We start from the raw sequence: 22,369 nt of genomic DNA on the forward strand, positions 1-22,369 counted from the left end.
CTGATTCCACACAATTACACTCTCTCAAAGCTATTCTGTGATGAAAAACATTTTAATCTTGATTGGAAACCTGAGGGTCACATGAGCATTGCCCGTCTGGCTTGGGTCAGTTGGTCAGGGAATCTGGGGATCAAGGAAAACTTGCCTACATAGCCCTGAAAGAGGGCAGCAAGCAGTTCATTTCTTCCAAGCAGCAGAAAAGGAGCCACACCTCCTCCACAAACACTTCTCATAGCAAATAACACTAGGAACAGAAGGACCAATCCTGCTTCATGAACCAGGGAGGTTAGGAACTTCCTGTGCAAACCAAATGTGATGATTACATACTTCAATAGGGTTTACCAGTGACTTGGGCTGGGCTCAGACTAAACCCCCAGTAGGTTAGATCTGATACTGGAACAAAGTAAGACACTCATAGGTAATTCGACAGTTGGCAAAAAAGATTTATTTAGCCATGGCAGAGGGTATTCAACAAAGACAGACACTGAGAACTCCTCGAGTTGCTTCAGCTGAATAAAGTTACATTTGTAATCCACTAGTCAGTCATCTCAGAGTCCCAGGCTCCTTGTGGATGCCTTTGAGGAATGCCTCAATACCTTTTAAGAAAAGGATGATTATAAAATAGGAGAGGAAAAGTGCCCTCCCATCCCAGGGTCAAGAAAGAAAATCATCACATTGTACTTTAATCCACTGCTACTAACAAGCTGTTACTTCATCACATATTTGAAGAAAAGGGTGACTCTTCAAAGTCACTTAATTGTTCACATTCTCTGACCCAAGGATACCACTATTGGGCATACAACCTAAGTCCAAAGATAGAGGAAGGGGTCCTACAGATGGAAGACTGATGAGAATGAATGCAGAGTACATATGGCAAAAAGCATAATTTATACAACGATAGTAACATGAAGGAAAATAATAATGAAAGGCATTGAAACTCTGCTCAATAAAATGACCTACCCTGACTCCAGACAACTGACAGTGAAACGTACCTTTTTCCTTAGTAGTGAGTGGTAGCACTGAAGTGTGAAATTGTCAGTGCAGTTTGTTTTAACTATAATTCTTTATGACAAGGGAGGTGATTGAGAAGTGTCCTTTATGTATATAAAAAAAGCATCAACAAAACATTAATGTTTTTCAAGGGAAATAAATCAAAACACCTCTACTACAAAAGTACACATTATTCAAGTATAAAAGGTTATGATGACGACAATCTTATTTATATTTAGGGAGATCATTATTATTTTAGGGAGATATATTAGGCTGTTATATTTAGGAATATAACTTCTTTGTTAATAAAACAGATTCTGTGGCCACCCTAGAAAAGGTCAGTCACAAGAAAACCACATTTTAGAAAGCATTTATTAACCATGCAGTGTCTCTGAGTCATTAAATACTGAAGTGCCTGGCAGCTTCCCTAGTCTTTGCAACTTTGATTTTGTGGTACGGTCAATGTGAGGTAAAAGAACTTGAGTAGAAATGTTTTAAGAAATAAAAGTGTTTTTCAGAGACTCAAACACCAAGTCTAGTCAAGTAGGCTTCCCAAGCAGCTTTTCTGTACATTTCAGCGGCTTCTAGACGATTGGAGGCTGTTAATATGCCACGGCCCACAATGATGACATCAGAACCTCGTTTGCCAATAGCTTCTTGTGGGCTGTTATACTGTTGGCCAAGATTATCCCCTGTGGGGAAAAAAAATGAGGATACTATTTATTCATCTTATGACAAGAGCTAAAACGACCATTCGATTCCCATTCTCTTCTACTATGCTGTATTACACACTCTGCCTGACTAAAGACAAAATGAAACCTCTTTGAAAAGGATGGAGGGAGGGAGAGAAATACATGGGTATTCAAAGAATACCACTGACCCCTATACTATACACTTTCCAGGTTTTATAAAAGCCAGATTTAGGGATAAAGTACAGCTTATATCTGTACTGACACAAACAACAAAAAACAAACCTCTTATACACTTACATTTCTTAATATTTTTGTACAAAGGAAAACCCGTTTAACAGTTTCATCCCTTTTTATTTTGTTTTCTGCTTTTCTTAAGTTATCCTGTAAGCAAATCTTTCAGATATTCACAGTATTCCTTATATGTATCATAAATCGTTAAACTAGAATTAAGGGCCTTAGAGTGCATCTAATATAAGCCCTTCAATTTTACAAATGAGGATAAAGCTACCAAAAAAAAAAAGGGTAGAGACTTGCCTCAAGGAGAAGTCACGATCTCCATAGCATTCACTACTTTTTTTCAAATAAACATACGCATACGTGCATACATGCACACACAAAAAAATCTGAATTTGTCAGTGAAGCCAGACCCTAATTCACAATGACAGAAAGAACCATGCCCAATGGCACCATGGGCATGTGAACAAAAGCTGATTCTACCACTTCATCTGATCAGATGTAACATCAGGGCTAAGAAAATTTGCATAGAAGTCTTTTAAAATGTTAATCACTTTGTGGCTTAAAAGAAATGTCATCAAATGCTAAGATAACCATTACTGGGGCAGTACATTCAACTAATCCTTCTGAGGTTCACTTTTGCAATCTGGGGTGGCACACTAGCTAAACTTTGTTTTATAACGAATCTGTATAAACATTCATGAATTTATTTAGATGTCATTTCCTACCTATATAATCTCTCAGGGTATAATTCCATATCACTCATTTACTACACAGTTTTATCTGAAACTTCCTCCTTTACACTTCTTGGAATTCACCCCTCCCCCAATAATTCTAAGATTTGATGAAGAACTCTCTCATTTACTCAATTCTGGTTTTACAGACTATTGTGCATAAGCCCACTATTATACCTCCTTGAAATGTAAAAAAGACCTCCATCCTGAGGATGGCACAAACTAGCTTCAAGATGCACCCTCTCCCCTCCCACCCCCATGGAAGGAACATTCACATTCTTGAGTGTTGGAACCATCTAAAAAGTAGAAATATCTGACTTTCCTGACTGAAGAATACTTTTTTTTTTTAATGTGTGCTACCACCTTCATTAAAATCCCCTTTCAAGACCTTCTTTTCCAGGCTGAAGTACTTGGGCTGTGTAATATTTTGAATCCAAAACAAAACAAAACAAAAAACAAACAAACAAAAAAAAACTTTAAAGTGTTAGTTCACATTTGTAGTTAAGTATATAAAATGAGAATTCTCCACTCTTCATGTGTACTGAGTCTCACTGGAAGATATCCTGAGTGTTCATTTTAAATGGCTAGAGTGATGTGAGCATCCCAAACTGAAAGCACACTGGACAGTACCATTACCACTGCTCACCCAACTCTACTTCCTATCCTATCCCTTCTCTTCAACATATAAAATCCTCAAACCTGTGAGGGAAAAGGTTATAGGGATGTTAGGGTAAGCTTCTGGGCTAAGCCTTCCCATTATAAATTTCACAAGCCTTTACTAATCTAAAATACTTCATTTCAAACTAGTTTAATATTGGCTTAATAAAACATTCTCAAATTACCATGTTAATTACTGGATAAAAATGATAGTTCACTGGGCTAACAAGTATAATAGAGACAACATGATCTATGACTGTATTTACCTCCAGCTTGTATTTGGATACCTGGAGTCAAGTGGACAAATTCTGGTTTCTTGCTCACTCTTGAACCAGAAATAAAACCAATTACAAACTCTGAATGTTCTTCAGCCATTTTCACCTGGTGGAACATAAGAGACAAAACATGTTTAAATATATAGGGCATTTACTTATGGAAACAATATACTTTCTGGTCCTAAACTTCACTACCTTATGGATTTCATTTCACACTACAATTTTAAATTACTGAGTGTAAAACATGTCATCTTAGATCTGAGTCTACAGCAAGCCCGCACTGCATACAACCCATGGGCTCCTTGCAGCCCACCAAAGGATTTTGGGTGGCTCTCGAAAAATGTAGGGTTGCCACTGCACATTTTCTGCTTTGTCACATGACCTGTGGCAACCAAGCATTCCCACAGTCTGTCTCTAGTCTAACCTATCCATAGCCCAAAAAAGCTTAGCCTACTTTAATTTTGGCCCCTACCTCCTTCCAAGTTGTGCAGGTCTGGTCTACAGCCTTCTTTCACTTCTGTCCTAACTATGACTCTGTGAAACATGGCCTCAAAACACTAAGAACTATAATACCTGGCAGCATTTAAAATATGATACCATATATATATTGGTGTGACAGTACATGCCAAGATTGATGGTATAACTGAGGTATAACCAATCAGAAAACCCAGAGCTACATGTAAACTGATTAAATTTCACATCTGTCCCCTAAAAAATTATGTATTAATATAAATTTACTAATTCTATGACTGAAAGTAATATTATATTCTTTGAAAGATATAAAACATTACAAGGTAGGAAAACTTTCTAAGAAAAAATGCTTTCAGTGGGGTGGAGCCAAGATGGCGGCTGGAAAGCAGGGACTTGCGTGAGCTCCCTACCAGGTCCCTCCAAAAACCTAAAAAAAATGGCTCTGAACAAATTCTAGAGCTGCAGAACCCACGAAATAAGAAAGGGAAGCAGGGCTCCAGCCCAGGACAGCCTGGATGGTCGCTGGATAACGTCTATCGCAGGGAGCTGGGAGCAGAGCCCAGCGTGGGCCGCACCAGGACCAACCAGACCTGGAGCCAGGGGGAACAGGCCCTCACGCCCTGAATCAGTGAGCTGTGGCAGTTACCAGACTTCACAACCCACAAACACTAAAGACAACAGAGAAGGTTAGTGGGAAAAAACTGCGGGGACAGAGTGAAAGGAGTTCGCAGTTTGGCCACTGCCCCGGGGGCAGCAGAGGTGGTGCAGCCACAGAACTACAGCTGCAGTTGCTTCCTGCCCCAGGCCCACCTGGTGGGAGGAATTAAGTGGCAGATCAGAGCCTGCTTAGGATCTGAGTCTTCGTCCAGGTTGGCGGTTCTTCGGGGAGGAAGAGTGCTGGTGTGGCAGAGATTGCTGTGTAGAAATAGCTCTGAAAACAACAGTGCAGCCCCTCAAGCTTGAGACAAAGTATGCTCTACAAGCAGTCAGTCATACCCTGATGAAAAGCTCAAGAGTGCTGGGAACATGAACAGGCAGCGAAAACGGATTCAGATTCAGACTCAGACTTTGGAATCTTTCTTTGGTGACAAAGGAGACCAAAACATACAGCCAGAAGAAGTCAACAAAGTCAAAGAGCCTACATCAAAAGCCTCCAAGAAAAACATGAACTGATCTCAGGCCACGGGAGAGCTCAAAAAGGATTTGGAAAAGCAAGTTAGAGAAGCAGTGGAAAAATTGGGTAAAGAAATGAGAGTGAAGCGAGAAAACCATGAAAAACAAGTCAATGACTTGCTAAAGGAGAACGAAAAAAATACTGAAGAAAATAACATCTTAAAAAATAGACTAACTCAAATGGCAAAAGAGCTCCAAAAAGCCAATGAGAAGAATGCCTTGAAAGGTAGACTTAGCCAAATGGAAAAGGAGGTCCAAAAGACCACTGAGGAAAATACTACCTTAAAAATGAGACTGGAGCAAGTGGAAGCTAGTGACTTTATGAGAAATCAAGATATTATAAAACAGAACCAAAGGAATCAAAAAGTGGAAGACAACGCAAAATATCTCATTGGAAAAACCACTGACCTGGAAAATAGATCCAGGAGAGATCATTTAAAAATTATTGGACTACCTGAAAGCCATGATCAAAAAAAGAGCCCAGATATCATCTTCCAAGAAATTATCAAGGAGAACTGCCCTGATATTCTAGAGCCACAGGGTAAAATAGAAATTGAAAGAATCCACAGATCGCCTCCTCAAAAAGATCCCAAAAAGAAAACTCCTAGGAATATTGTTGCCAAATTCCAGAGCTCCCAGATCAAGGAGAAAATACTGCAAGCAGCCAGAAAGAAACAATTTGAGTATTGTGGAAACACAATCAGGCTAAACACAGGATCTAGCAGCTTCTACCTTAAGGGATAGAAGGGCTTGGAATATGATATTCCAGAGGTCAATGGAGCTAGGATTAAAACCAAGAATCACCTACCCAGCAAAACTGAGTATTATGCTCCAAGGCAAAATATGGACTTTCAATAAAATAGAGGACTTTCAAGTTTTCTCAGTGAAAAGACCAGAGCTGAATAGAAAATCTGACTTTCAAACACAAGAATCAAGAGAAGCATGAAAAGGTAAACAAGAAAGAGAAATCATAAGGGACTTACTAAAGCTGAACTGCTTCGTTTACACTCCTACATGGAAAGATGATGTGTATAATTCATGAGACCTCAGTGTTAGGGTAGCTGAAGGGAATATACATGCATGCATACATACATACATACGTACATATATATATGTGTGTGTGTGTATATATATGTATATATATGTATACGTATAGACAGAAGGCACAGGGTGAGTTGAATATGAAGGGGTATCTAAAAAAATCAAATTAAGGGATGAGAGAGGAATATATTGAGAGAGGGAGAAAGGGAGAGATAGAATGGGGTAAATTATCTCACATAAAAGTGGCAAGAAAAAGCAGTTCTGTAGGAAGGGAAGAGGGGGCAGGTGAGGGGGAATGAGTGAATCTTGCTCTCATTGGATTTGACCTGAGGAGGGAATAACATACACACTCAATAGGGTATCTTACCCTACAGGATAGAAGGATGAAGAAGATAAAAAAGGGGGGATGATAGAGGGGAGGGCAGATAGGAGAGGAGGTAATCAAAAGCAAACACTTTTGAAAAGAGACAGGGTCAAGGGAGAAAACTGGATAAAGGGGGATAGGATAGGAAGGAGCAAAATATAGTTAGTCTTTCACAACACGAGTATTGTGGAAGGATTTTGCATAATGATACACATGTGGCCTATGTTGAATTGCTTGCCTTCTTAGGGTGGGGAGGGAAGAGGGGAGAGAATTTGGAACTCAAAGATTTAAAAGCAGATGTTCAAAAAAAAGTTTTTGCATGCAACTAGGAAATAAGATATACAGGCAATGGGGCATAAAAATCTATCTTGCCCTACAAGAAAGTAATGGAAAAGGGGATGGGGGGGAGTGGAGTGACAGAAGGAAGGGTTTAATTGGGAACGGGACAATCAGAATATACGCTATCTTGGAGTGGGGGGAAGGGTAGATATGGGGAGAAAATTTGTAATTCAAACTCTTGTGAAAATTAATGGTCAAAACTAAAAACATTAAATAAATAAATAATGATTTAAAAAAAATGCTTTCCCAGAACTAACAGTGAAATCTGTATTGATTCAAATGAATCATGTGGAAGAGGAACTCTGGACATATATCTGAAGGACTCTTCAAAGGCTAGAACATTTACATTTACAGGATGGATTAGGCATTTAAATAGAAATTTGATAACAATGTCAAGTTATTAAATATATTAAATAAATAAATTAAGATTTTGGGGAAAAAAATCACATCAGGTTCTTTTTGTCAGGTGACTAGCATGGTATTATTGACAACTATTGGCTAACCTGATTCTCACAGCAACTAGGAAAACTGTACGTACATATTAAAGAAAGTGTAGAATCGTGTATCCTGTGCTCAGAGACAGGAAGTACTGTTGGAATCACCTACATTTACCAGCCACGTAACCAGAAGCAAGTCATTTAACCACTGTGATCCTTAATTTTCTCATCTGTAGAACAAGGACAACGACAGCACTTACCTCACAGAGTTGTTGTGAAGCTCAATGAGATAATGTCTTTAAAGTTCTTTAAAGCCTGACATAAATGTAAAACTATAGTTATGATAGGTTCAGTAAATTCAGCCCTAATTTTTAGGGCTTCAGGGACACTTCTGAAGAATCATTTAGCATATAAACAGGTCAAGACAAAAGAAAAAAAAGAGGGCGATCATCAGGAGTCTCTAGTGACAACAGCAATAACTTCTATTTATATAGTATTGTAAGATTTGCAAAATCCTTCACACTCATCTCATTTAAGCCTCATAAAATCTCTGTAAAGTACTTACTTCAGATGTTATTTCTATTTTACAGATGAGGAAACTGAGGTTTAGTGGTTACATGACTTTCAATGCAGTCCCAAAACTGCAAGAGGTAGAGGCAGCCTCCGCACCCCAGACTAGCTGTCTTCTGATTTTACCCACTATACAATCTTGGACAAGTCATCTGAAACTGGATGTAATAAGTAATTACACAAGTCAACAAAAAACCCCAAAAGTGTGCCTAAGCTTTGGTCTGCATGCAGATACTATGGCAAACCTGGTTTTGTTTTTCTTTTGTTTCTCTCTCCCCACCCATCCCTAGTGGTCTGCAAAGCTCTCACTTACAGCTGCTTTTGTGTAGTCACCTGTGGCCAAAGATCCAGAGGAGCTCATTTCTGCAATGAGGAGGCAGCCGCGGTGCACTGGCATCCCCACTTCACTCAGGCCTTTTACAACTCCTGAGCCTGGCACCACATGGGCATTTACTATATCTGCCCAGGAAGCTATTTTGAAAACACCACCTAAGAGAAAGTGATAGATAGGATTACTCTCAACTGAAACTTGTTCAAGCAAGAGACAACTACAGAAATGTGAAATTTTGCAATAACAGATCTCCATATTAAAGGTGTCACTGAACAGCTAACATTTTCACCAGGGTAACTGGCTTATGGCTTAAAGACCATAAGAAGTAAGGCTCAGGGGGCGGAGCCAAGATGGCAGCCAGAAAGCAGGGACTTGTGTGAGCTCCCTACCAGGTCCCTCGAAAAACCTAAAAAAAATGGCTATGAACAAATTCTAGAACTGCAGAACCCACAAAATAGCAGAGGGAGGCAGGGCTCCAGCCCAGGACAACCTGGATGGTCGCTGGGTGAGGTCTATCGCGCACAGAGCTGGGAGTGAAGCTCAGCGTGGGCAGCGGCAGGACCAACCAGACCAGGAGCCAGGCAGAACAAGCCTTAGCGTCCTGAATCAGTGAGCTGTGGCAGTTACCAGACTTAACCCATAAACACAAAAGACAACAGAGAAGGTTAGTGGGAAAAGCTGCGGGAACAGAGAGGAAGGAGTTTGCAGTTCAGCCACTGCCCCAGGGGGCAGCGGAGGTGGTGCAGCCACAGAACTACAGCTGCAGTTGCTTCCTGCCCCAGGCCCATCTGGTGGGAGGAATTAAGTGGCAGATCAGAACAGGAGTGCAGAGCCTGCTTAAGATTTTTGTCAGGTCCGAGCTGACGCTTCTTGGGGAAGGAGGAGTACTGGTGTGGCAGAGCTGGCTGTATAGAAATAGCTCTGAAAAAAATAGAGCAACCCCTCAAGCTCGGAACAAAGTACTCTCTACTCTTCGAGCAGTCATACCCTGACAAAAAACTCAAGAGTTGTTAGGGGCGCTCTGGACCTGGGCCCCCCGAGAGGGTAGTGAGACACCAGGGAGTCTGGACCTGCTGACGCGGCGGTGCCTGTGTGGCTTCCACCACGTCAGTACCGGGGCGGCTCTTACTGGAGGAGCTCCACCCTCGGGGAGGAACTGGGGAGGAGCCAACCCGAAACACCCAATATAAGGTGCTCCCCAGAGAGGGTCAGTGGGATTTGTGTGAGATTTCTGGTACGCCATGCAATAAAGCTGCTTGTTGACTCCGGCGTACTGCCTGGTGATTCTCCTCTCGCATCCCCCGAGAGGAGCCGGAGACGTCCGAAGACCCGAGGGCAGGGTGAGTGATAGGCGGTAGTCGGGGAGTAAGGGGTGCCAAAGTGGGGCACATCCCGTCCGGCCGCCGACAGCAAGTCAAGTAAGTTGGCTGGGAACATGGTCAGGCAGCGAAAACACACTCATATTCAGTCTCAGACTTTGGAATCTTTCTTTGGTGACAAAGAAGACCAAAACATACAGCCAGAAGAAGTCAACAAAGTCAAAGAGCCTACATCAAAAGCCTCCAAGAAAAACATGAATTGGTCTCAGGCCATGGAAGAGCTCAAAAAGGATTTGGAAAAGCAAGTTAGAGAAGTAGAGGAAAAATTGGGTAAAGAAATGAGAATTATGCGAGAAAACCATGAAAAACAAGTCAATAACTTGCTAAAGGAGAACAAAAAAAATACCGAAAAAATACTGAAGAAAACAACAACTTAAAAAATAGACTAACTCAAATGGCAAAAGAACTCCAAAAAGCCAATGGGGAGAAGAATGCCTTGAAAGGCAGAATTAGCCAAATGGAAAAGGAGGTCCAAAAGACCACTGAGGAAAATACTACCTTAAAAATGAGACTGGAGCAAGTGGAAGCTAGTGACTTTATGAGAAATCAAGATATTATAAAACAGAACCAAAGGAATGAGTGGAAGACAATGTGAAATATCTCACTGGAAAAACCACTGACCTGGAAAATAGATCCAGGAGAGATCATTTAAAAAATTATTGGACTACCTGAAAGCCATGATCAAAAAAAGAGCCCAGATATCATCTTCCAAGAAATTATCAAGGAGAACTGCCCTGATATTCTAGAGCCACAGGGTAAAATAGAATTGAAAGAATCCTCAAAAAGATCCCAAAAAGAAAACTCCTAGGAATATTGTTGCCAAATTCCAGAGCTCCCAGATCAAGGAGAAAATACTGCAAGCAGCCAGAAAGAAACAATTTCAGTATTGTGGAAACACAATCAGAAAAACACAGGATCTAGCAGCTTCTACCTTAAGGGATAGAAGGGCTTGGAATACAATATTCCAGAGGTCAATGGAGCTAGGATTAAAACCAAGAATCACCTACCCAGCAAAGCTGAGTGTCATGCTCCAAGGCAAAATATGGATTTTCAAGCTTTCTCAGTGAAAAGACCAGAGCTAAACAGAAAATTTGACTTTCAAACACAAGAATCAAGAGAAGCATGAAAAGGTAAACAAGAAAGAGAAATCCCAAGGGACTTACTAAAATTTAACTGTTTTGTTTACATTCCTACTTGGAAAGATGATGTGTATGATTCATGAGACCTCAGTATTTGGGTAGCTGAAGGGAAATCTGCATATATATGTAAATACGTATATGTGTGTGTATATATATCTATATATACAGATAGATATATATAGATATATATAGATATAGACAGAGGGCACAGGGTGAGTTGAATATGAAGGGATGATATCTAAAAAAATAAAATCAAATTAAGGGCTGAGAGAGGAATATACTGAGAGAGGGAGAAAGGGAGAGAGAGAATGGGGTAAATTATCTCGCATAAAAGTGGCAAGAAAAAGCAGTTCACTGGAAGGGAAGAGGGGGCAGGTGAGGGGGAATGAGTGAATCTTTCTCTCATCGGATTTGACCTGAGGAGGGAATACCATACACACTCAATTGGGTATCTTACCCCACAGGAAAGAAGGAGGAAGAAGATAAAAAAGGGGGGATGATAGAAGGGAGGGCAGACGGGGGGAGGAGGTAATCAAAAACAAACCCTTTCGAAAAGGGACAGGGTCAAGGGAGAAAATTCAATAAAGGGGGATAGGTTAGGAAGGAGCAGAACATAGTTAGTCTTTCACAACATGAGTATTGTGGAAGGGTTTTACATAATGATATGCATGTGGCCTATGCTGAATTGCTTGCCTTCTTAGGGAGGGTGGGGAGGGAGGAGGGGAGAGAATTTGGAACTCAGTTTTAAAAACAGATGTTGAAAAAGGTTTTGCATGCAACTAGGAAATAAGGTACACAGGCAATGGGGTGTAGAAATTTATCTTGCCCTACAAGAAAGGAAGGGAAAAGGGGATTTGAGGGGGGTGGGGTGACAGAAGGGAGGGCTGACTGGGGAACGGGGCAACCAGAATGTACGCCATCTTGGAGTGGGCAGGAGGGTAGAAATGGGGAGAAAACTTGTAATTCAAACTCTTGTGAAAAATCAATGGTGAAAACTAAATATATTAAATAAATTAAAAAAAAAAAGTAAGGCTCGGTTTTGCATCTGTTTTTCACTAACATGGAATGAAAGCTGTCCTTCCTTTTATGCTGAAGCTTACAGTGGCAACAAAGTCATTTTTTTCTGCAGTAGAAACAAGTTGAAAATAAATGTAGACAAGTAAGACCCTCAAAGTAAAATCATTAATGTAGCTTGAGGAATGCAAAAAGGGGTGTTAGGAGATTAGAAGAACTGTTTCCACTAAATGTCACAGCAGCTTTTGAAGGTCATGAAGAGAATCCAACAAGGTTTAAGATGAAGTATTGTTTTCATTACTTTTAAAGCCCTCAGATGCCAATTCCCTAAAATATCATTGAAAAGAATAAATTGTCATTTTTCATGTATGTCAAAACTTTACTACCTCTTAAGCTTGACAACCATCTAAAAAGATTTGGTCCTTCCAAGCCTCAGCTCTTATCTCAATGAGTGCCTCCACTCAATTCCCAAAGCTTCATATCCTCTCCAATGGTTTTCCCACTTCCTACCTCAAAGTGAGGAAAACGCTCTAGTCATTTTAATAATACATGTGTGGCCTAGGTTGAATTGCTCAACTTCTTAGGGAGGGTGGGTGGGAAGGGAAGAGGGAAGAGAATTTGGAACTCAAAGTTTTAAAATCAGATGTTCAAAAACAAAAAAAGTTTTTGTATGCAACTAAAAAATAAGATACACAGGCAATGGGGCATAGAAATTTATCTTGCCCTACAAGAAAGGAAGGGAAAAGGGGATGAGAGGGGAGGGGAGGTGATAGAGGGGAGGGCTGACTGGGGAACAGGGCAACCAGAATATACGCCATCTTGGAGTGGGGGGGGAGGGTAGAAATGGGGAGAAAATTTGTAATTCAAAATGTTGTGAAAATCAATGCTGAAAACCAAATATGTTAAATAAATAAATTGCATTTAAAAGATCGAAAACATATTTAGAGAGCTGAGGCATAAATCTATGGAGGGGGTCAGGTGGCTTCTATTTTAAAGATGGACAGTGTATGGTGACACCCTTGCTCAACTGAAAGCAAGCAGGACACTTCTGTTAATACTAAGTGCTTTACAAATAATACACCATTTGATCTGTGCAAAACCTGAAGACAGGTGTTATTATTGTCCCCATTTTATAACGGAAGAAACCGAGGCAGATAGGATCTCTGGCGCTCCTGACTTTCCAGAATTCCACTGGGTGACTCTCTACCCATTCAACCACCTAGCTGCCTCTAACCAAACAGAACTGCTTAAGTGATATTTTTTTAAAAGTCAACTTTTAACTTGGCATTTGATGGTGAACACAACAATACCAGAGACATAAAAAACTACTTCAGTAAAAAACTGCTCTCCTGAAAAATCCAAAAACTTATCACAAGCTTGTTTCTTGGAATTCAATTCTCACCCAGCAGGAAAAGCTAGAAAGACAAATTCCATTAAAAATTACAGGCATAAAATATTTAGTAGACATCTACTAAGACACACCTGGGAACTATATAAAGCTAATGATATACTCTTTGCAGAAATGTTGACAGACCAAGATAACTAGAGAAATACTAATTGCTCAAGGGTCCGCTGAGCAATATAATAAAAATGAGAACACTACCTAAATTAATCAACTTGTTCAGTGCTACACCAACCAAACTACCAAAGGAGTACTTCATAGAACTAGAAAAAATAATAAAATTTATCTGAAAGAACAAAAGACCAAGAATCTTAAGGGTAATAATGAAAAAAAATGGGAAGGGAATCAGAAGGGGAAGGTGAGGTCCAAAAAAAGTGTGGCAGAAATTATATCTAGATCAACACTTAATACCATATAACCAAGAAAAACCCTGAACAGATACATGGCTTAGATAGAAAAGGTGGCAATCATAAGCAAACTGGAAAAATTACCTTAAATATCTATGGATGTAGAAAGAATTTAAAACCAAACAAGAGATAGAAGATCAAGATAAAACAGATGCTTTTGATTATATAAAATTCAAGTTTTTACACAAACAAATGTAGCGCAGTTAAAGTGAACAAAAACAGATAACTGGGGAAAAAAATCTTTGCATCAAGTTTCTCTGATAAAGGTCTCATATCCAAGATACAAGGAAATTATTAAATTTATAAGACTAATTCCCAATAGATCAGAGAATTTGAATAAGCAGTTTTCAAAAATAAAAAAAAAAGAATCCAAGCTATCAACCACCAGTATCTCTAATGTTCCACTGCACATCCATCAAATTAGCAAAAGTGACAGAAAATGACAAATTTTGGAGGGGCTGCAGGAAAACAGATTCAGTAATGTGTTGCTGATGGAGCTGTGAATTGGTATAACCATTCTGGAAAGCAATTTGGAACAAGGCTTAAAAAAAAAAGTTCCTAAATTGAGAATTGTTTTTGACCCAACTAAAGCTAAGAGGATGTCCAAATTGGGGAAGAACTAAACAATTTTGTAGGAAATGAATGGCAAAATGACAAAAGGGACAATGTCAGAGGCAACCTGAAAGACTTTCATAGACTGATACAGAGTGAAGTGAAAAGAATTAGGAGAACAAATTATACAAAGGACAACACTGTAAAGAAAAACTTGGAAGAACCTTCAAACTCTGATCAATGTACTGATTAATCCAGAGTACAGAGGTCTAAAACAAAGCATGCCACTCACCTCCTACCAGAGGGGTGATGGACTTAAAATGCAGAAAGAGACATCCAGTTTTGGATAGGGCCAAAACTTTAAAAAAGTTTTTAAAAAACTTTTTAAAAAATTGTTCACTAGGGGAAGGGGAGCAGTGGGAAAGGGAATACATGTTTATAATTTTTTTTAAAGGAATACAATTCTTACCTTCATATTGTTTTTTCACTGTGTTTCCTATATCAGCAAATTTTCGGTCTTCAAATATTAAGAATTCATGGAATTCTGCCAGAGCTTTCAACTCCTCCATGATCTCCAGACTGAAGTCATTCAGAATGTCTACATGGGTCTTGAGCATACAGATGCTGGGACCAAGAGTGACTGCCAGCTGCAACAGCTCTTTGGCCTCAGTAATATCAGCAGAAAGACACAAGTTGGTCTGCTTCTTTTCCATAAGCCTGAGAAGTTTAGAGGCAATAGGATGGGTCCCAGGGAGCTGGGCACGCATGCCAAAGCTAAGTTCTTTGAGAGTTTCCTTGGCAGGTACAGTACCATTCTGCTGTGCAACTACAAAGATGTTATCCTGAATAAACTTCTTCACTTTCCCAACCATCTCAGCATCAATCTTTTTTTGCTGCTCAAGAATCTCCAGGATCTTTGACAAGGTACACACAGAATGTAAGCGAATGCCCCGCTCTTGCAACTTGGCTTTGCCTCCCTGCTCTCTGTCCAGCAGCACAATGGCATCTGTGACTTTCAAACCTTCCCCCTGAAGGACCTCAACAGTTTCCCAGACGCTAGAACCACTGGTCACCACATCCTCAATGATCAAACAGGTTTCTCCTGGATTAATACTTCCTTCTACAAGACGTTTAGTACCTAGAAAAGAAAAAAGACTCTATTGGCTTTGATCAAGGTCACCTTGTTTTGTTCATAAGAAACACACTTTAGTGAAGGCTGAACATGTTCCTACTGTTTCTGAACTATTTTATTTTCATTTAATAGGAAACAGTGATTAATACTTTTGTTGAATTTCTCTGCCTCCCTTTCCCACCATTTCATTTTGAAGAGTGGACTGTCAGCCGGATGCATTCTTTTTTTTCTCTATTCTTCCCATCTTCTTCAATTAGCTTCATCTACTTTTAGCTACTCAGCAATATGATCTGAAACATTTTGCTTTCGAGTACATGCCTACAGGTTCTTTTCAGCACATTTAACATTTATTACTATAGACTTTTAATTATAAAGATGTGATTCAAGCAATACAATCAAGGAAATCATGGGTAAATAAAGTCCCCGTCTCATTATCAGGAGCAACTGTCTTATCATTAGAAGTAACAATACTAACATTTACACAGCTCTCATCTCTTATTCAGTACCTAGTACAGTGCTAGGATGGAAGGGACACCCTTAAATCAGTACTTTCCACTGATGTGAGCTGACCACAAGTCCATATTCCTAAACACTGGGGCTTGTGGGTCTGAAAAGATACTTTCTTATAATTCCATGTGGAGTTTATGCTGCTCTACAAGATTTATTTGCTAGTAGCTAAACAAAAAAGAATGTAGACCGTACTGCTATATTGATTCTAATTAGGTGATGACAGAAGACATTTTCCACTCTCAAATCCCAGAACAAATTAAGCTAGAATGAAAGAAAGCCTAGTGAAAATGTGATGGGTTGGTAGGTTTTGTACAAGACACTTTCCTTCTTTCTTCAAGCCATTCAAAGCATTTATTTTCTCCTGCTAATTCACTACAATGGCATCACATATTATATAATAGTAATATAATTTGCAGCAATGCATCCAAAATAAACTCCAGTGTAAGAAAACATTTCGTATGTCCCACGGAGTAATACAACTTGGCTAAAAACAAAAAACATCAACCTAATTCATTTTGACAACTGAGAAAACAATTAGCATGAATTAGCCCAAACTTGAAATTTTATGCTCATGCATCAAATAATAATTGTAAAGCACTTAGCACAGCGCCTGGCACCTAGTTAGTGCTATATAAATGTTAGCTATCATGGTGATGATGCTAATTTTTACCATAATCTTTTGTCTCCTTCCTTCGAATGAGCATTGGAATTTGGTTGGCTGAGCAGATGATTGTTGCTAAAGGCAAGGCTGTATAGGGCACGCCACACACGGTGTCAAAACTGATCCCCGCATTTCGAGCAGTTTCAAACAAGATATCTGCAACCTGGAAGAAAACACATACTAGATATGACTCCATCACTATGATGGTATTCAAGTCTATGCCGCCACGTCTGTATCTTTCATGATTTTACAGATTTCAAGCTCGTCTCTTAGCTTTCATCTCTCTAGACCGCAGAATCTCAAACTGCACAGGCTTTATAATGGCCTTTGTTCAGCTGAGACAGGAATAAAATAATTTGAGAATTGAATAGACCTCAGACTTCATTTAGTTCAATGCATTCATTCTATTTAAATCAAATGACTTGCCCAAGGTCACACAGCTAGTAAGTGGTGGAATGAAAAATGGAATTCTTAATTCCTGGTATAGGGGTTTGCCCGTGCAAAGACACATTGGAGGGAAGGAACAGCACCAAAACAAGTGGGACTGGCTCGCTGAATGTAGTGTGAGAAATGAATATTTCTCTCTTGTATTTAATAACTAATTATTTTATTGGGACCAAGGTTTTTCTCCTTTTCTACTTCCTCATCCAGAAACAAACCAGCGTGTGAAGTCTCTCTTAAAGATTTACCCAGGCCAAGACCTGATCAGACAGTAAAAGAAATTCTAAGTTTGGGCTAATGGGTGTATTCCTGCTCATTGTGTTTGCTCACACAGGTCTGGGGAAAACGCTGATTCTCCCTTTCTTTCAACACAGGTGATATGGAAATTGGTGTCTCTTTGACCAAGATTTGGTTGACCTAAGTCATTCACCCCAAGATAGCCCACCTTCCATTGTGTTATTCAATCAGACTTGATTGGCACCCCTTGGGAATACCTGCTCTTCAAAAGGTATATAAACTGTGAACCCACCAAGGGGTCTTTGGTCTAAGAGAGACAGTCAAATGACCATCCCTTTTCATTAATAATGTGCTGGCCTTATTAATAAATTACCCAGAAACTATGTCTCTTGAAATCATTCTAACCACCACAGTGTGAAGGTATGGTAATACATAAGAAGCCTTGAAAGGAAACACACAAAGGGAGTACACAATAAAGATTTGATTTTGGGTTCCTTTCTTAATGATCTTGTTTGGATTTCTGTTTTTGGAGAGGGCAATATGCTGGGCTAAATACAATCTTTGGGGAAGTCTTCAGTGACCCCCTAGCATGCTAAGTCCTAACAATGAAGAACACCACCTATAAGCAGACAATGAATTATTCCTACCTGAATGTTACCCTTCCACATCCACCATTTCTAACCCATTTGATAATTTTCCTACCTCATCCTGTAGCCTCGTACGTTATTTTTAGAGGATGAAGTAAATTAAACATTTTGTAAATGATAAACTGTACGAAACCCAGCAATAATTTTTCTTCACCCATGATACTTTCATTGACTAGAAGTGTTTGTCATATGCAAATTTCAACTCTGGATTATAGTCCAGTAGTTCTCCCATATAATTTAGAAAGATGTTATATAACAAGTCTTAGACATATGAAAACCATGGGTTGGACATGTGGGGGGGGGGAGTGGAAAAAGGAGGAAGTGGAAGACTTTTCTTTATCCAGTTTCCCAAGGATTTCTGCCAAACCCACCCCAAACTGTTTAATAATAATAATAAAAATAAAAAGTTTAAGGTCAAGGAACACTAAGTTTCCAGGTGGAAGGGTGCTTTAGGAGTCATCTAGTCCAACTCCTTCCTTGTTCAGATAAGGCCACAGAATCCTGGAGAAGTCAAGTAACTTGCCAAAGGACAAACAGCACTAAGTACTGCTTATAACCGAACCATACATAACTGCAATATGGGTCACCTGATTCTAAAAATTTGCAAAGTAGCGCTTCATCAATGTGACCGGATGGAAAGAATTCCCACACAAGAAGTGCCCCACACCAACGAAATCATGTATCTGCCAAAGTTAGAGTTCTAAATCAAAGGGCAGTTTGAGGAATGCAGAAAGGACTACTATTCTGCCCTACCCGCTTGTAAAAATAAACCTGAATACACAAACCTCTAAATTGTAAAATGAAAGACTACAATTATGCTGCGCTGTCCTCTGCACATGAGGACGATCAAGTTCAAAGACACTCAGTTAAGAGTTACTGTTCTAACTGTAAGGACAAATTCACCTGAACAGATCCTGTTTGTCACCTTTATGACTTAAAAATTTCAACACAGCTTGCATAAGAAAAAATAAAAGGTATAGATTCCCCACCCCCACCCCATAAAGCTAGGCATGAATGTACACTCTGCCCCAGTAACAGCAGGCATAAGCTCACAAAGTTAATTAACAAATAATTAGAATCCAGCCCTCTCGATTCCCAATTGAGTACCCTCTTCCCTATGCCACAATGCCCAGGAAAGGGCTCTGCTGCTTAGGACAAGGCAACTTCTACCCCCTAGAAGCAAACACCTATTAAGAGCACAGTGATTATTAACAGGCAGCTACACTAGGCTGTGGTTAGAGCAGCTGGACCTGGTCTCAGGAAGACTTGTGCTCAGCCTCCTAACTCGGCCAGTCACAACCTCTGGTGCCTCAGTTTCCTCATTTGCAAAATGTTGATTCTAATAGTACCTACCTTCCAGGGTCCTCCTGAGGATCAGATGAGACAGTAAGAGCTGGCTATGTGCAGGCATTCTGCCAAGCACTTTACATCTTATTTGATTCTCACAACCACCCTGAGAGAGAGGTGCTATTACTATTTTAAATATCCTAATATTTGGGGCAGCTAGGTGGCACAGCCAGTAGAGCACCGGCCCTGGAGTCAGGCGGTCCTGAGTTCAAATCTAACCTCAGACACGTGACACACTTACTAGCTGTGTGACCTTGGGCAAGTCACTTAACCCCAATTGCCCCGCCTTCCCTCCTCCAAAAAAAAAAATTATAACATTTGTAAATGCATTGTAAACCTAATGTGTGATATTATTATTACCAAATTTATACATATATATAATTTATATAAATGTTTACATATCCCTAAGAAAAGCACAGTGGCAGCTAGATGGCTCGGTGGATAGAACTGGGCCTGGAGTCAGAAAGACCCAAGTTCAAATCCGGCCTCAGACACGTGACACACTTACTGTGTGACCCCAGGCAAGTCACTTAACCCTGTTTGCCTCAGTTTCCTCAGTTGTAAAATGAGCTGGAGAAGGACAAAGCAAAGCACCCCAGGATCTGTGCCAAGACAACCCCATGGTCAGCACGGTCCGCGTGGTCACTTAGAGTAGGACCCGCCTGGACAACAAGGGCAGCATGAGCTATCACGGGCCATCACTACAGGGAGCCCCAACAGCACGTGGCAAGCCCGCGGGGAGAGGCAGCTTAGGACCCAGGGACACGTGGGTTCAAGTGCGGCGTCTGTGACCCCGGACAGCTCATCTAACATCTGGAACCCGAATCCTCGCTTGGTAATCGATAGCAAAACAGATGCCTATCCGCACAGGAAAAGGGATTGGCCTCCCGGGGAGAAAAGTAAAGGGCAAAACCACGTGACTAGAGAGGTGGCGGGGGAGGTCAAAGGGCGCCCTCTGGGCACCGTAGGACACCCCCCCCCCACCCCCACCCCCCCGCACAAGCCACGGCCTCCCGCTTTCCCACCTGTTTGAGAAGCGACGGTTTGGAGATAATGCCACGTAGGTCCACGTAGACCGGGGACGAGAGCCCGCTCTTGAGCACGAAGTCTCCGAATTTGAACGCCTGCGCTTCATACAGCTCCGTCACCAAGGGCGCCAAAGCCTCCACCGAGGATGCCGCCATGACCCTAAAGCCTCGCTTGCAAGCCAGACGGCGCGAGCCTGGCGTGTTCCGTAACGTCAGCGCCGAGGCCCCGCCCCCGGGTCCGCCCACCCCGCCCCCGCCCGGTGCGCAGGCGCGACTGGCCCGGAGGGTGTGTCCTGAGAGAGTCCCTGGAGGACGCCCCTCCCCCTTGGCGCGCTTTCCTCCAGTCCAGGCGCGGCCTTAGTGGGAGGGCTGGAGGGCCGCAGGTCCGCAGGTCCGCAGGTCCGCAGGCGCTTTGGACGTTCGTTCTCACTTTCCATCCGTCTCCTCCGCCTTTGCACAAGACACGGCCCTCAAGCCTTGAATTCTCCCCTTCCTGCTTAAAACCCTTCAGTCCTAAAAAGTATCTGCTCCAGGGAGGAAAAAGCATCTCCTCCTGATTAAAAAAAACAAACAAGAAACAGTATCTTGAGGAAACTATCTCTTCCAGAAAAAAAGAGAGGCGTCTCCTCTAAGGGGGAGAGAACCTGGGGGTGGGAAGCGCCTCTGGAAAAACAAAAGGATGGGTATCTGCTCCAGAAAACTGCCCTTCCTTATTTCCCAACTGTTAGTGACCCCTCCCCGATATCCCTTTGTATTTACTTCTCTAGGAGCAGAGATAAAGTGACTGGCGCAGCATTACACCTAAGAAGTCAGGTGGGATTTGAACCAGTCACGCAGTACTTCCTGCCTTCTTCCCTCTTCAAGAGAATGTAAGCCCCTTGAGGACAGGGACGTTTTTTTTTTCTTTATATGCAGTATCTGTGTCAGGCAAATAGTTGGTGCTTAATAAATGCTAAAGCTAGCTAATAGGACTTTGTTTAGCATTTTTTCCCCAGTTACATGTAAAAACAATTTTTAACACTGGTTTTTAAAACTCTGGGTTCCGAATTCTCTCTCTTGCTCTTTCCCCACCCCCTCCCCACCCTCCTCATTGAGAAGACAAGCAATGAGGGCACCAGCTTTAAAATTGAGATAGTTGGATCTGAGTTTTTCTTCTGGCCTGGAATGCTCCTCCACTCAGACTACTTCCCTCCCTGGTTTCTTTTAAAGTCCCATCTAAAATCCCACTTTCTATAGGAAACATTCCCTAGCCCCTCTTAACTCCAGTGCTTTACCTCTGTTAATTATCTCCTATTTATCCCGTATATAGCTTGTGTATATATTTGTTTACATGTGTAGCCAGAATGGGCTTTGTTTTCTTTGAATGACTCAGCTTGCCTCATTGGGCCTCTGGACACTGTGGCTTGCTCTTCCGGGGCAGGGGGCCCGGGGAGCATGCCGGGAGGCAGACAGCTTCCTGTGTGATGAGTCATGGGGCTGGCTGAGGGGAGGTGTTGGCGGCTATGCTAGGGGGAGGGGCCAACTCAGGAACCAATCGGCCCTGGTCATTTGGGCGGAGCTTGATGATGTCAAAAACTCTATAAGAGGGGAGAGGACAGCTTGAAGAGTTCTCTCTTCCTTTTCCGGTTGGAGCCAGCGACAGTTACAACGACCGTTACAGAGGCAGTTACGACAGTTACATCGTCAGTTACAGTTGCAGCTTCAATTACAGACACGGACACAGCTGAGGCAGGAGCTGCCAGTAGCAGAGCTGACCTACGGGAGGAAGCTGAACAAGGACTTCAGTCCAGTGGGTAATCTTATTACCATAAAGGGGGAAACATGATTTTGCTTTACGCAATCATGTTTCTCTGTAGCCTCCTGGTTACTCTTTCAAGGCGTACTTATTGGGCCTGGAAGATTTGGATCAACATATCAAAATGGGGCTTCTGGTTCATGGGTTGGTTACTGTGGAGCCTAAATAAATGTTTTGATTCTTCTGCCTTCTACTTTGAGAGTTTCTTATATCCGGCGGTTCCGAACCTTTCAGACATGTTTATGATCCTCTTTGAGATTATAAACTCGGCCCTCCTGATACATTTGGCGTCACGAACAGGATCGCTAGGTATAAGATCTCTATTTAGAAGCAGAACACTTTCAGAGGAAGAGATGAATATCCCAGGATG

At 41.3% G+C, this 22,369-nt stretch overlaps 1 protein-coding gene across 1 annotated transcript; it reads right to left on the minus strand.

Annotated features, from left to right (window-relative positions):
- Positions 1 to 425: 425 nt before the first annotated feature.
- UMPS (uridine monophosphate synthetase) lies at positions 426 to 20,426 on the minus strand. Its single transcript, XM_036746650.1, has 6 exons — positions 20,202 to 20,426; positions 16,514 to 16,667; positions 14,671 to 15,339; positions 8,291 to 8,466; positions 3,574 to 3,688; positions 426 to 1,682 (listed from the first exon to the last, which is right to left on the minus strand). The coding sequence occupies exons 1-6, from the start codon at positions 20,358 to 20,360 to the stop codon at positions 1,513 to 1,515; spliced, it is 1,443 nt and encodes a 480-aa protein (XP_036602545.1). The 5' UTR covers positions 20,361 to 20,426; the 3' UTR covers positions 426 to 1,512.
- Positions 20,427 to 22,369: the final 1,943 nt, after the last annotated feature.

Source organism: Trichosurus vulpecula, chromosome 2 (assembly GCF_011100635.1).
Source record: "Trichosurus vulpecula isolate mTriVul1 chromosome 2, mTriVul1.pri, whole genome shotgun sequence".
Classification (NCBI taxonomy): Eukaryota; Metazoa; Chordata; class Mammalia; order Diprotodontia; family Phalangeridae; genus Trichosurus; species Trichosurus vulpecula.